Source organism: Micropterus salmoides, unplaced genomic scaffold (genome assembly GCF_014851395.1).
Source record: "Micropterus salmoides isolate LMB-PRFRI ecotype aquatic unplaced genomic scaffold, ASM1485139v1 Ms_hic_scaffold_17, whole genome shotgun sequence".
Lineage (NCBI taxonomy): Eukaryota > Metazoa > Chordata > Actinopteri > Centrarchiformes > Centrarchidae > Micropterus > Micropterus salmoides.
The window spans coordinates 14,337,037-14,350,905 of record NW_024040817.1 but is presented as its reverse complement, the minus strand read 5'-3'; the positions used below and the strand labels follow the sequence as shown (position 1 = coordinate 14,350,905).

Sequence of the window (13,869 nt, the reverse complement as noted above, 5' to 3'; positions counted from 1 at the left end):
GAGATGATGTGCAGATTTTGGAAATAAATAACAAAAATGAATTGAAGACAACTCGGCATACAAGTACAAATCCATTCAAAGTCAAATGTGTTGTTGTCACAGTTAAGACTGTAGGAGTGTATCAGGACCACATCAATGCGGGTGACATCTCACAATTATGCAAGAATGTCCTTGTCTTCAAAGTTTGTGTGGACAGGTGTACACTGTATATGCTTCAGTAGATGTCAACCTGTCTTCATAAACACCATTAATGTTAAAATGGCGTGAAAGAAACTGGAGTCGCAAGGCACAGGAAATGTATACTTGTGAATATGTTTACTTCTATTAACATTACATTTTCTATTGCATAATTATGCATTTCCATGGCTGCATCCCAAAACATTCTCTCTGGCTGCCTCTGATTGGATATGCTATGAAGAGAAGAAATATAGACAAGCACTGTGCGAGGTGCAGCAAAATTATAATAATGATCCATTAAGCATCTACAGCGTTCACAAAGATAAATTACAAAGAGCTCAAGGTTTTCCTTGTCCTTGCGAATGGCAGTGAACAGTGTTTAGTGAAGGTAGGCTGATGTTTACTAAATCATACACTGTTTACCTGTGCACACAAATTTTGAAAAAGGTACAATCTTGAGTAATCGCAAGAAGTCAAAATTACAGTTTGGTTCTTCAATAGTTGCTGGTATTGTTGCGATATTCACTTTATAAATTCTGAGTGCAGGAAATGATGTAACATGCACTGAAAAATAAAAAGGGTTAAAATCCTGTTTAATCATTTCATCATCCAGACACCTTTAAAATTCTCTTGTCCCGTTGTCTGATTGCACAATTTCAGTCTTTGTGATTATCCTTTGAGGCAAAAAAATTTGACTTGGAAAAGATCTTCATCCAAATAAGAGAATTGAGGTAAAAATCAAATCAAATACTGAATGAAAACACTGAATTTGAGTATCTGACAATTGACTGATGCTCAGCTGAGTTTTATTGAAACGGAACAAACGTAAAAGTTATAAATACAAAGAACATCAGAGAACAAACTGCTATGGCTCTTAAGGTAAGCCAAACCAAATTCTATTGGGCAAGTTCAAAGAAAACAGGAAGTTATGGTATCAGTTAAAAAAAAACAACACAATTTGTCTACCTCTAGAAATGCTAGGCATACACTTTACAAAACTTCGATTTCTTCCTTCCTGTGGATTCTTTTTTCCACCATTGCAAAAAAATGAAGTGTGAAGCTCTAACCATATGCATTTATTTACAAGCAAATCCCTAAGCAACTATGAGAAACCACAAATAAAGGGAGTACAAGAAGGGGGAGGGAGGAAAGGGGCACGGACGAAAACTTCCTGCAAGGCAATATCATTATTTAATGTCCTCTCAGACTTTTGAGAATCAATGTCCACTTTTTTTTGTAAATGTTCATTGTTGGCTTTAAAAGAATCAGGAACAAAACGTAACAATAAAAGTGTTTTGAATGTTTTTTTTCTCTTTTTTTAAAGACACATGTCCCATTGTAACCGTAGGAGTTAAATGATTCACCACAACGGTTACGTTCATATCTTCAGCCAAAAGGCTTTCCAGCCAATCATCTCGAGCCAATTCTGGGGTCTGTCCGTTTTTTTCTCTCTCTGATATATATATATACACAGATTTGTTTTCATGAGGGATGAAGAATAAAAAGTCAATCAAAAAATTGTGGCCAATCTCCTGTGTTTTTTTTTTCTTTTTATTGTTGTTTTTCCTCTTTTTTTTTGTTGTTACTTTGCCAAATACCTTTTGGTTCATCTACTTCCACTGCTGCCCATAAGAATCCTGTGAAAACTCCATGGTGTCATTACTGTAACCATAGTTACCGGAATAGTCGGCCCCTTGCTGCAGGGGCTGCTGGGCGATGGGCTGGGACCCCCAGTTCTGTTGGTTGTTGGTCTGGCGGCGCTTGGAGTCAGGCTGGTTAAACACGTCTGCCTTCCTCTTTCCCCCGACGTTACCCCCGCGATTGCCCCTGGCCCCACGAGGACCGCGGCCCCTCTGCGGCTGGAAAGGGGCTCCCCGCCCTCCTCGGCCACCCCTCGGACCACCGAGGGGAGGCCCTCTTTGGGCGTAGCCGCCCCGGCCTCGTACCGGTGGTGCTCCACGAGCTCTAGGTGGAGGAGGCCCCCCTCTGCTGGGACGAGTACCACGGCCCCTCATGCTGTACACATCTTCGTAGCCGTAGTAAGGGTCTTCATAGCCACCACGGTAGTCATGATAGTCGTAGCCGTAGTAGTCATCATAGTAGTCTTCATATCCATAGTAATCTGGCGGATAGGCATAGCCCCCTCGGCCACCACGACCCCTGCCTCGGCCTGGTGGAGGCATGCGTGGAGGTGGGTAGTAGTAGTAGTCGTCATACCTGCCGAGGGGAGCATAGTGTTACACTTAATGCATTCTTTATGCGAGAAGTCGGGCCAGTCATATGTCTCTGCCTCTCACCCTGCATTCCTGGTGGTTTGCCGAGCTGCTTGGCGCTCTTTCCTCTTCTTGTCTGGGGGCTTTGCCAGGACGATCTCAATTTCCTCTCCTCCTAGCTCCTTCCCATTCATCTCATCCATTGCCTAAACAAACAAATCAATTATTTACTGTAATCCACATGGACTCAAACATGCAAAATACCTTGTCCAAAGCTTAAAAAAACCCACATTAACGGCAGCATCCCTTTCTTCAAAATGGACAAAAGCATAGTCTTTCAATTTCTTCACTCGCTCCAGCTTTCCAAACTGAGAGAAGGTTTTTTCAAGGAGCTCTTCAGTCACAGCAGTGGCCAACTTCCTTACAAAGAGCACCTTGACCTATGAAGACAAAACCTGAATATTTATTACCCTGTCGAACAAAGCATGCTTTTTGTGTAAAAAGCAGGACACGAGACTTGCTAACCTTGGCCATGACCTCCGGGTCTGGCTCTGCAACAGGGTCAGCCCACTCTACAGTGACTGGGTTCCCCCACACCTTGACCTTGCCACTCATTAGGCGGCGGCGGGCCTGTGCTGCGGACTTGTGGTCCTCGTATTCCAGGAAACAGAAGCCACGGTTCTTCTTCTTGTCATCTGGCTGGTGATACAATATCACCTCTTGGAGACCCTCTGTAAGACAAAACAATGGCATCTCTAACTTCCAAAAAAGTCTATTGTTTATGACTGAGGCTTTGTGTTAATGCGTTTGACTCAAATCCACCTCTGTGCTTTTGAAACTTACCTGTAACTTTGCCAAAGTCTTCCAAAATACTTTCTCTTGTCTTGTTCTTTGGAATTGATCCGACAAACAGGCGATTGTTTGCAACAGATATACACACTCCCAAGTACTTGCCAGGGCGGATTTCATGGTTATCACACTGAAAATGAAATGGAGAGGCCAACTCTGAATTCCTATTTATATCTTTACAGTACTTCTCCAGAAATCAGACTATTATCCTTTAAAAAGTCCAGTTGTTATATGGTTTCATGCAGTTCTTCCAATACCTTGCCAGACTACTTACAAGCTTCACAGCCTTTTGGGCATCGTCCTTATTGCAGTATGTGATGAAGGCGTAACCTCTATTCTGACCAGAGAGAGGGTCCATCATTAACCTGAGGTCCCATATGGGACCAGCAGACTCAAAGAGCGGAACCAGTTCGTCTTCATACAAATCCCTTGGGATTTTTCCAACAAACACCTGATGAAGAATACAGGCGGACAAGTGTAAGGATTTCTGAACCACAATGTACACCATGATATTTAGGATTCTTTATGAATGATACTGAGGCAAAGACCCAATATTTCACATTCACTTGAAATCATTAGAGGCTTAAATACTAGGACAAAAAATGTTTATTTTTTATTACCTCAGTTCCAATCCCTGGTTGCGTTCCTTTGAACACATCATCAGGTGGGGGGCCTCCATATTTTCTCTGCCCGGTAGTGACATCCAGGGTGTATCCTGTGCGCTCCAATAGAGCCTGAAAAACACAAAAAACAAAGCATTAATTGAGCTGCATAGAAGAGGCATGTAAATATGACATTCATTCAGCCACTTCACTTTGTTTACCTTAATTTTTGCCTCATCTGGGCCCTTGGTGGACTCTTGCACTTTACTTCCTTGTTTTTCTCTCTGTCTGTAAGTTTTCATGACTCCACAAAGGAAAGCACTTTTATTCTGCATGAAAAAGCAAACAAGATATTATTTACAAAGATCTACATTAACATAATTCTTTGCTCAGACAAAAAGGGGTGTAATCCGTCCATGTGGTTACCTGTACATGGGACAGGTCACTCTCTTTGAATTGCTGCAGCACAGTAAGGGCTCCCTCCTCATTGAACTCCCGCAGTGCATCAATGGCCCTTTCGTCTAGGTCAACATACGCCACCAAGCCTATAATAACAAAGCATTTTCATTGTCTACAGTAGACACCTGCAGTACTCCAGCACAGCTTGTTAATATGACATTTAATAGCCAAAACAACCACCACCCACCTGTCTGGAAGATGTTATCTAGACTTTCAGCCACTTTCTGGGGTAGCCCAGCATCAATAAGCGTCTGGTAGTTCTCCGTGTGTGTTGTCGTCACATCCATGGGCTCTTCTTCCTCCTTGACCGGGCCAGAACTACCGTTCACCTCAGCGGCAGCCATACTCCTGTAATACCCATCAACCACGAAAAGCAATTCTCAATGTAATAGTTAATCTTAAGAATGTATTTGTCTTCATGAGGATTGATCAACAAATACTGGACTTCCATTATTGAAACTGAATATATGTTTTAATGCGGCCAACTTTATATATTTCAAATGGATGGATGTAATCTGTTAGTGGCCCATGTAACTTTAACACGATTACTTTCATTTGATATAACGTTAATGATCTGAAAACCTTAAAATCATCCTACTAGGAATTGCTTTTGCAAAAGTATTGTGTGATTACTGAAACTGGCAAGAAAACGTTCAGGTATTGTAAGGTAACATAACCCGGTCAATTGAAGAAACCATCGACAACCACCGTCCCGCCCCCTTCACATGCAGCTTGCTAGCTTAACGAAGTGGTCGACACATTGTATTTTTACATTTACAAGCACAGGGGCTTGCCGGGCGAATTGGAATTTCTGCAGGCAGTCGCATTTGACAATTAGATGTTTTTCTCATCTTAAACTGACAGTAATTTTGGGCTGGCTGCTGGCTAGCCAACGAGCTTACACGAAGGCCTAGCCGTGCAGAAAGACACCTTTCACAAATCAGATCCGCGCGAGGTGCAAACAGATAGTTAGCACAACTTACCAGTCTAATTCAGGACACTAACAGCGACGCGTGTTAAAATGTGGAACGATTAACGTGTCGGACGTACAAAGAATGTCTAATATGAAGAATACGTTTAAATCTAACACACGAGACAAATTTCCAGACAGCTACGGTCTCGTCGTCGGCTCGCCCGAACAACGCCACCGCTCAGCAATTATCGCGAGATGTGAACGAAAAAACGGGGGGATCGTGTGACGTTTGACGTCTTCTTCTTCTTTTTATTTTATTTGGCAGACTAGACGTATTTACGGCGTATTGCTGCCCTCCCATCTTTGAGGTTCACATATTTGTCAATGTCAGTTGTCTATAGCAGGGGTTTTCAAAGTTTCAAAGACACTGTGGGCCAAATACATAACAACGGTCTGTCCTATGTCCTTTCTCTGGGAATGTGGGAAAAACTGTAAAATTCACCAAAACTATCTCTTTAATAAAATCACACACTGAGTCTATTCTATATCCCTTTTTGATAATTATTGTAATAACTAATAGCCATAGATGTTTTGTTCACCGAGCCTCCCATGAAATTGTGATGAGCCCATCTTGAAAACTTCTGCTCTATAGCATTTTATATAACTCAGTATTATGTAGATATCAGTTTCTTCATTTTGTTACAGCTACCCAGATTAAGTAGAGTGTGTAAATTACCATTTCTCTAGTTGCTCCCATTGTCGCTGTTATGGCAGAAAATTGTGTCCTCTTACATTTAATTTTAATTTTATACATGTTATTTTACTATTATCACTATTATTATTACTAATTTTGTTATGTCTTATGGATATATAGATATATGTATTGTGTTTTTTATCCTTAACTTTTTCTTCTTCTATACTCACTTATGTTAGTCAGTCCACATTTACTAGGGTTTAGGTCAGAGCTGTGAGATTGTTTTGGTGTTCTCCCCCTCTTGTTGTTCCTCTCCTCTCCTGGAATGTTCCTTCAAGGCTGAGAGAGGATCTCTGTTTCCAAAAACCTAGACTGTGTAAATGATTATGCATCCCTTCCTTAGGCAGCAGGTCTCTGGACCAGCTTTATGTGTGTTTTAGTACTTCTCTGTTTATTCTCTTTTATTAATAAATTATTCAAAGACAACGGTTGGTTGTTAGTCTATGATTTGCTTAATCCCTCACCAGCAAGATACAATTTCCACGACAATTTGGCATCTCAGATGGGACGTACGAGGGATTCGGACTCCGTTGAAGGACAGAATCTTGCTCTCTGTAGGGAGAAGCTGTGTTCAGTGGAGCTCTGTTCCATAAAGGAAAGAAAAAGAACTTTCACGGTGAGAAATGAGTAGATAATTGAGAGATAAAGAGAGAGAGATTGAACAGAGCGAAGGAAGTGTCTTAATTCTTGCACCTGAGTGATTTGCAGGATCCTCTAACCACCTGTAAACGCACAAATAAGTTCAGAGTGTAACTGGATCAAAGTGGCCTGCGGACAGACGTGTCCTGGTTTCTCTGTGGTTTCTCTGGGTTTTTGGGGTTTCTAGCTGATAAGTTGGGTTTGCAGCGCGTAGCCTCAGACTTAACCAAACTCAGTGGACCCAAATATTGCTATGGACCAGACTACAGACTAGCTAGAGAGAGTAGACTATGGCAAGTGTCAGAGTAAAGCGAGGACTGAGTCTGAATCCACGGCAAGATTACCTTCACCAGAGATGAAATTGATGACTGAAAAATATTAAACATTAATGGGACAATTTGATAAGTGGGTTGAAATGGGTTTCATGCAAAATGGAAGCTTTAGTCTAAAACTATTGAACCAGCTAAAGACATGTTTGGAGAGAAAGGAGAGCAGAAATGCAATAGAGCGTGCAGCCCTGTCCAGAGGAAAGAAAAAAGAAAAAAAACTGCAATTCAGATGGGTAGGCTATATGAAGACAAAAATTGAGGCCAAGGAAAGCTCAGAACGGAAAATTAGAATAGATTCATTAAGGATCTGACTAAACTGATTACTGATTACTGATGAAAGCAATCACAAGAACAAATCAACTGATTATATCTTCTTTAACCGAGGAACACAAGTCACGGAATCCATTCTGGCTGATCCAGTTCTGGACTCCACTCCTCCTCCTGCAGCATGCTCCAGTCCCAGATCCAGCCCAGTAAGAAAATACCATGGGTGAAGCTGCTGCTAAAATCTGACCGGGCAGCAACAGAGAGATGAGCAACCAAAAATTAAAGACCCACTACTGGTGCACAGAAGGAAATGTGCTCCTCTCCAGTAAAAGTCAGATAAAGAGGCACTGGTTCTCCCTCCAGATGCCCAGAGAAAGAAATGCCAGGAAAAAGAAGAATATTGACATTTAGGACATTGTTGAAGCCATAGCTCACGTGACCAGCCTGAGTGAAACCTTTGACAGCTCCACAGACACAGCTGGAGCAGTTTGAATAAGGTTGTCAAAGTGTATGGCCCACAATGACTGAGATAAACATAACAATGAGAAAATCAGATCAAGCTGGACTTCCACAAGATCAGCATTACGATAAGATAAGATGTTCCTTTCTTAATCACCATCATTACCATCATACATCACTCCAGCAAGACAAGAAGGAAAGCAGTTTGAAGTCTGTTGAGTACAACAAAGGACAATGCACAGTCCAGAATTATTACTGGACTAAGTTCTGCCTGCCTGATGCAGGCCAGCAGCTGAACAGCAAGAACAGACCGAATCATGTAGGGCTCTATTAGTCCGCATGACCGTCACCTTAGGACTACGGTGGTCTGAAACGAGATGCAATGAGATCCTAAAAGTTCTGAGTTTGATTAGTCCAGAAACTGCTGCTGGAGTAAGGCAGAGTTGTATTTCAATGCATGTCACATCATGGAAGACAGACAGTACGACAAAGCCTGCTTAACATACAGAAGACAAGAAGCAAGAAGACAACTGTCAAAAGAGAAAATGATTGGTGCTGTATCAAGCCATCCTGGTACAAGGATACGGACAGTACAGGGGAGAGGGCAAAGCAAAGGGCAAAAGTGCACATTGGAAAAAAGATGTTGCACAATTTCTAAAACAGATGACAAGAAAAAAGGAGAAAACAAATGGACTGAGCTGGAGGGGGCGGGACGGACGCTAGTGACAGAATTCAGTCAAACACACACACTGGGCGAGTTACAACCTCTCACAGACAAAATAAAAGTAGTAACTGTAACTGGTAATTTGTTTAAATCTATCAGGTGACATCATTGCTACATTGTCTGTTTAAAACTGCCCAAGAAGAGGGGCAGATTTTGTATATATGGTATTATGTGGTCTGTGATATTCCGATTTTGATGAAACTTGACAAAACACTCATTTCGGTAATCAGAGCACTGGGAATGGGGAGAGAGGGTGACCTTTAAGGCACGAAACACACACACACATACACATACACACAGACTTTTGAATACATTCCACTGCACAGTAGTCTACACAGTTCTGGTGGACAGATTAGATTATAGATAAATTATGGACAAACACTGAAAGGACAGTTAAAGAGGGATAGACCGAGAAAAGTATGCTATTTTTGTATTTATTCCTACATATTATCTGGACAGACGGGGCTGCTGCTGTTGTGTTGTTTCTTTCTCCTTTTTCTAATTTGAGCCGCTTCCAAGGGTATATTGATATGGGTAAAACAAGTGATTTGGAGCTGGAAGGAAGGGGGGAGATGGGTTTTTACCTGGAGTCGGCTGACTGACGAGTGGCCAGTGGTTGGGCCCGAGAACCGGGACAGCAAGGGTGATGTAAACAAGCCTGTTTTGACACACACTGCTGTGGTGAGTACCGGCGAACTAATTCCAATAACATTTTTCCATACACCATGGGTAGACATTCAACAGTGACCTCATGTCTGAGATGCTAACTGACTGAGAGTTTATAGCTATAGGTTTCACAAAGTCTAATTTTATTTGGACGAGTTGAAGATTCTAAAATGATATCTACTAAACAAGAAGTTCTTGAATGTATTAAACATGTTTGTTTGTTCATTAGTATATTATGAATTCACTGTTATAGGCTAGAGTCACCATCCACTTAGATGACTTGCCTGCCCACTCCCACAGCTTTCTATTAAAGGAAAATTGGTGGGGAAGACCAACCCACAGAGCACAGGGTGGTAGAGTATTATAGACCAACTAGCAGTAAATGGTGCAGTGCATCCGCAAGCACTAGGTCTCAAATTTTCACACAACCCTGTTACTGATTACATCAAATACCACACATTTCTCTGTTAGTGATTCAAAGGCCTAGGTAAAATTTTACAATTAACCACGTGGCTGGTTGGTTTCGTTCTGCAGTCCATCACAAGAAGCATGCTAAGATGACCAGTGTTTGCTAAAGCGGTTAGCCCACACGCAAGGCTAGTCTGTCTCAGCTGCAATTTGACAGGATAAACCTAGGACATGTGATCACAGTGACAGTACATCTCTCCCTCCCGCTGCGTACAAAGCCTTTTCCATCTATTCCAAAACCAATCACCATAAAGAGGTGATGATGATGTTGTAGACAAAGGATTGTAATTATTAACAAAGGTTAAAAGAGAGATGACTATCTCTCCTATGATTCATGGTGAAAACAGTGCACTTGAAAGTGCCGAAACTGAGATGAGCTTCACTAACTGAAAAGGCTCTCCACAGTCTGCCGTCCTCGGGACTACCAAGACCTGACCTTTGACCTGCATTCTTACTTAGGTGGTTGACCAGAAGACAGTTATCTGACCTGGTCTGACACTACATCTTGGGGGAAAACCAGATGCCTGATGCTTTGTTGTCCTGTTGCTTATTTTATACTGAACTAGATTTGTCTGTCTGCACCCATTTGCTGCCCTTTAATTATAAAATGCACACTAACAGATTCCCACAAGAGAAGCCAGAACAGAGGCTGCCAGCTCATTGCATATTGTTGAATGTTATTGTTTAACCCTTTCAAAACATGGTCCAGAAGGATACTCGTGTGTGTCCCAAGGGACCACGTGGGCAACCAACTGCAGTCTACAGAATCATTAGATCTTTGTTTTCAGTCACATGTCTGGTAGCTACAGTAGGAAAGACATACTTCAACCAAATTTGCAGAACAGTTTGTGAAGATTATTTGAAGGTGTTTAATTCCTTTCCGTTCATCCCTTAATAACTGCCTTTCATTTGCATAATTAGGACAAACGAAGTAGCCACAGTCTCTGTTTTATTACATTTCCCATGAGGTGTATAGATTAATTATTTTATTGTTTCATTTTTAGAGGGGAAAATCTAACGACTGTTTGTGAAGCATATATTATTCCAAGACTTAAAAAAAAAAAAAAAAAAACATTTTAAATTTCGTCAACATGATTTCCCCATGTGACAGTAGGCCAACATGAAGCTATATTCCAAAAATGTTCACTGACTTTCTTTCTTGTAAAAACAAGACAGTGAGATTCTTCTATACAGATAATTTAAATCCAGTTTGTTGATAGATTTTTTATCACTGATGGCTGTGCGGACTTTGTGGGAAATATTCAATATTCCTTCCAAATTGCCCCATCATAAAACGTATCATGATCGAGAATAGATTCACTACCACTTCCACTAATGACACTAGCTTGAGGAGGTCTGTTTTCGACTACATACTTCTGAATATAAATTCCAAACACCAACTCATGTGAGATCTTTACCACTTATGCCCATTTTATATTTTTAGAAGACAGAAGCTTACAAAAGTTTTGGATATACCTTTGCTTAACACTACAGTAGCTTTAAATTAATTCTAACAAAGCAGGAGGAGACAGTTTAGTGGCTATGCTTATGCTTTATGAGCCACAGACACGTAGTTGTTATTCAAAGCACAATGAACTGGAAATTTAACAAATTTATTGTAATATTAGTATTCATGTCAGTCTTATACAGTGCCTGCCTAGACCAGCAGTAAATAAATCAATATGTGATAATCACTGAAGCGACAAATAAGACGGACAGATTCTTGTGAAGAGAAATGATAACAGGCTTTCCCAGCTTTAGTCATCATGTTTCAGCTTTCTGATTTTGCCCTTGTGGCGGTCGATCTCCTTCTGTAGGCGCTCAATCTCCTTTTTGTGGTGCTCAATCTCCTCCGAGTGATGCTTCCTCAGCGCTTCCATCTGCTCCTTCTCCTTCTGCCTGCAGGTGGAAATGAAGAGATACTGGGTGTGGCCAAGGACTACTGCCGCCAACAGGTTGGCTAGAGTGCAGCCAATCAGATCAGCCCAGCGCTCCACTGTTCTCGGAAGTAAATAGATGATAGTCAGCGTGAGACAGCGAAGGGAGCGCTGGCTGGGAACACTGAGACGTTTGTAGATATCCATCCATCTAGTGTTTGCTGTACTGCTATTTGGTTGTCCCATAAGACTGTGTGCACGGGCAGACAACCAAAAATACACAAACAAATCTACTCCGCTTCTGTTTCAATAAATAACTACAAGGAACATCTTGTCTGGACTGCATTCTAACCGATGCCCCCCTGAGTGCCCACACACATTATATACAGTCCTTTTCCTGTCACCAAAACACTGGGTTAAAACAACATTGTGGAAAACCCATGGCTGCAGGCCTTCAACAGTCTGATTCTCACCTGAAGTACTTCTCCTCTTCTGCTACTTCTCGCTTTCCAAATGCACCCCCCGCCGCCCTCACTGAGCCTCCTCCACCGCCACCTTTGCCGGCTCCCTTTCCCAACTCGCCAAGCTTGAGTAGGAGCAGAGGGAATATTTTATTGTCACAATTGAGATAAGAAAAGCATCAGAAAATATCTTTATTAAAAACTAACACGTGTGAAGGTCCCTCTGATGTTTCAATTCCTCTTTATACCAAAGCAAATTCCTCCTATGTAAAAATGTACCTGGCAATAAATCTGATTCTTTGAGAGTCATTTCTTTGATACTTTAGTATCTAGTAGTATTCAATTTATGTGAGGGTGCTGAACTTTTCTGTTCATACTAACAGAGGAATTGATGATTGACCCTGAACTCTCCAACAGAACAGCAAAAACAAAAAACAAAACAAACAAAAAAACCTACTTTGGAAGACAGGGTGAAACACATTTATTCCTTTAAAAAAAAAAAAAGCTGTTTCTACTGTAATTTACAGACCTAAGACTGTTACTGGACATATGCATGTCTATGAAGACTTTTGTCTATTGATATGTTCCTATTCTGCATTGTTTAATAAAGTGGGGGCAAAGTACATACATTTCATTGTATGGTAATTGCATAACACCAGAAATGCACTTATGCAGTAATATAGAACTTTTTTGTTCTGAATGGATGATTTGCTAAATGAGAACTCGAGAAAACTCGTCAATAAACCTGCAAAATAGGGTGACTATACGTTAGGGAGTAGCTTGCCTTGCTGTCTTGATCAGAGACTTCGTCAGGAAACAACTACTTGGCTGATCTTAGCAAGCTAATGCTAACATTCAAAGAGGCATCTCTCACCAGTCCACCACAGTTTACCTGATCAGATGCCATTCTTATCTGGGAGGCGATACATCTCCTTAGGCTTCCTCTGAGAAGAACCCTTGACATTATCACTCGGATAAGTGCAACTATGACAGCGCTGAGAAAACTTTACCTTTGTTTGTACTGATTCTTCTACTCAAACAGCGGAAATTTGAAGGGAACTTCTCATATGGGCGTGGAGACGATCACCTCTGGTACGTGTAGACTTGTTGCTGCCACCACGCGGTGAGGAGTGAGAGCTTCAGTACTTCTGTGCAGTGGGCTCTTCACACAGTGACTTAAAGATTTCAAGGGCTTCCCTTTGTGATTTGTAGCTATGCTCAGTGGTGGATGAAGTATTCATGTTCAGATCCCTTACTTGCTAATATCACTATGTAAAAATACTCTGGTACAAGTACAAGTCTTACATTCAACATTAGACATTACACTCATGAAGCAGCATTTGCCAGCTGCCAACAAGTTAAGCCCAATGTGATACAACTGTAGATGTGATACAACTATATTTCTAGACTCTAAATTCTGCAAACAAATAATTTGAATTAATTAACTGGAAGTGTGTTTGACACCTTCCCCATGATTAGCAAAACACTGCATATATATTTCCAGGAAGTTTATAGTAAATTATTAGAACATCATGGTCCTCCAATTTTCATGAAATAGTTCATTAAATGTTTCTTGTTGCTATATAACAAAACACTATAAATATTTCGTACAATGATGTGAACCCATTTTAGGTTCCTGGGTTCTATATTCAATGGTTCTCCCACTATAGAACTAAAGTTGCATCCAGTTTGCACCATCTAAAGCTAGATCATAGTTTGGGAATGGAAATTCAGTGATTCCTGTTTAAGAACGTAGCAGCATACACAGATTCACTCTGTCCAAGACAGATGAATGGAGCACCATGCAAAGAACAACAAGTCATCCAACTCATCAAAATCTTTTACTAAACCTGTCTCCTGCAGTGATACAGAAGATTACTCAAGAATACAAAATACAGGTTTCCCTTCTCCTTTGTGTTCAGTCATTTCTATCTTTTGATCACACCTAAGAAGCTGCACAGGACTCTCTAATTATAATTATTAATTAATAATTTTAAGCTCAAATTTTGTAA

The 13,869-nt window shown here is 41.0% G+C and overlaps 2 protein-coding genes across 2 annotated transcripts; both read right to left on the bottom strand.

Annotated features, from left to right (window-relative positions):
* Positions 1 to 945: 945 nt before the first annotated feature.
* LOC119907044 (heterogeneous nuclear ribonucleoprotein R) lies at positions 946 to 5,453 on the bottom strand. The gene is made up of 11 exons (XM_038724593.1): positions 5,284 to 5,453; positions 4,488 to 4,648; positions 4,268 to 4,386; positions 4,063 to 4,170; positions 3,860 to 3,973; positions 3,514 to 3,690; positions 3,234 to 3,369; positions 2,916 to 3,121; positions 2,681 to 2,830; positions 2,475 to 2,596; positions 946 to 2,394 (listed from the first exon to the last, which is right to left on the bottom strand). The coding sequence occupies exons 2-11, from the start codon at positions 4,642 to 4,644 to the stop codon at positions 1,788 to 1,790; spliced, it is 1,896 nt and encodes a 631-aa protein (XP_038580521.1). The 5' UTR covers positions 4,645 to 4,648; positions 5,284 to 5,453; the 3' UTR covers positions 946 to 1,787.
* Positions 5,454 to 11,051: 5,598 nt separating this feature from the next.
* LOC119907856 (ATPase inhibitor A, mitochondrial-like) lies at positions 11,052 to 12,919 on the bottom strand. The gene is made up of 3 exons (XM_038725535.1): positions 12,750 to 12,919; positions 11,870 to 11,982; positions 11,052 to 11,418 (listed from the first exon to the last, which is right to left on the bottom strand). The coding sequence occupies exons 1-3, from the start codon at positions 12,819 to 12,821 to the stop codon at positions 11,277 to 11,279; spliced, it is 327 nt and encodes a 108-aa protein (XP_038581463.1). The 5' UTR covers positions 12,822 to 12,919; the 3' UTR covers positions 11,052 to 11,276.
* Between the last annotated feature and the right edge of the window lie 950 nt (positions 12,920 to 13,869).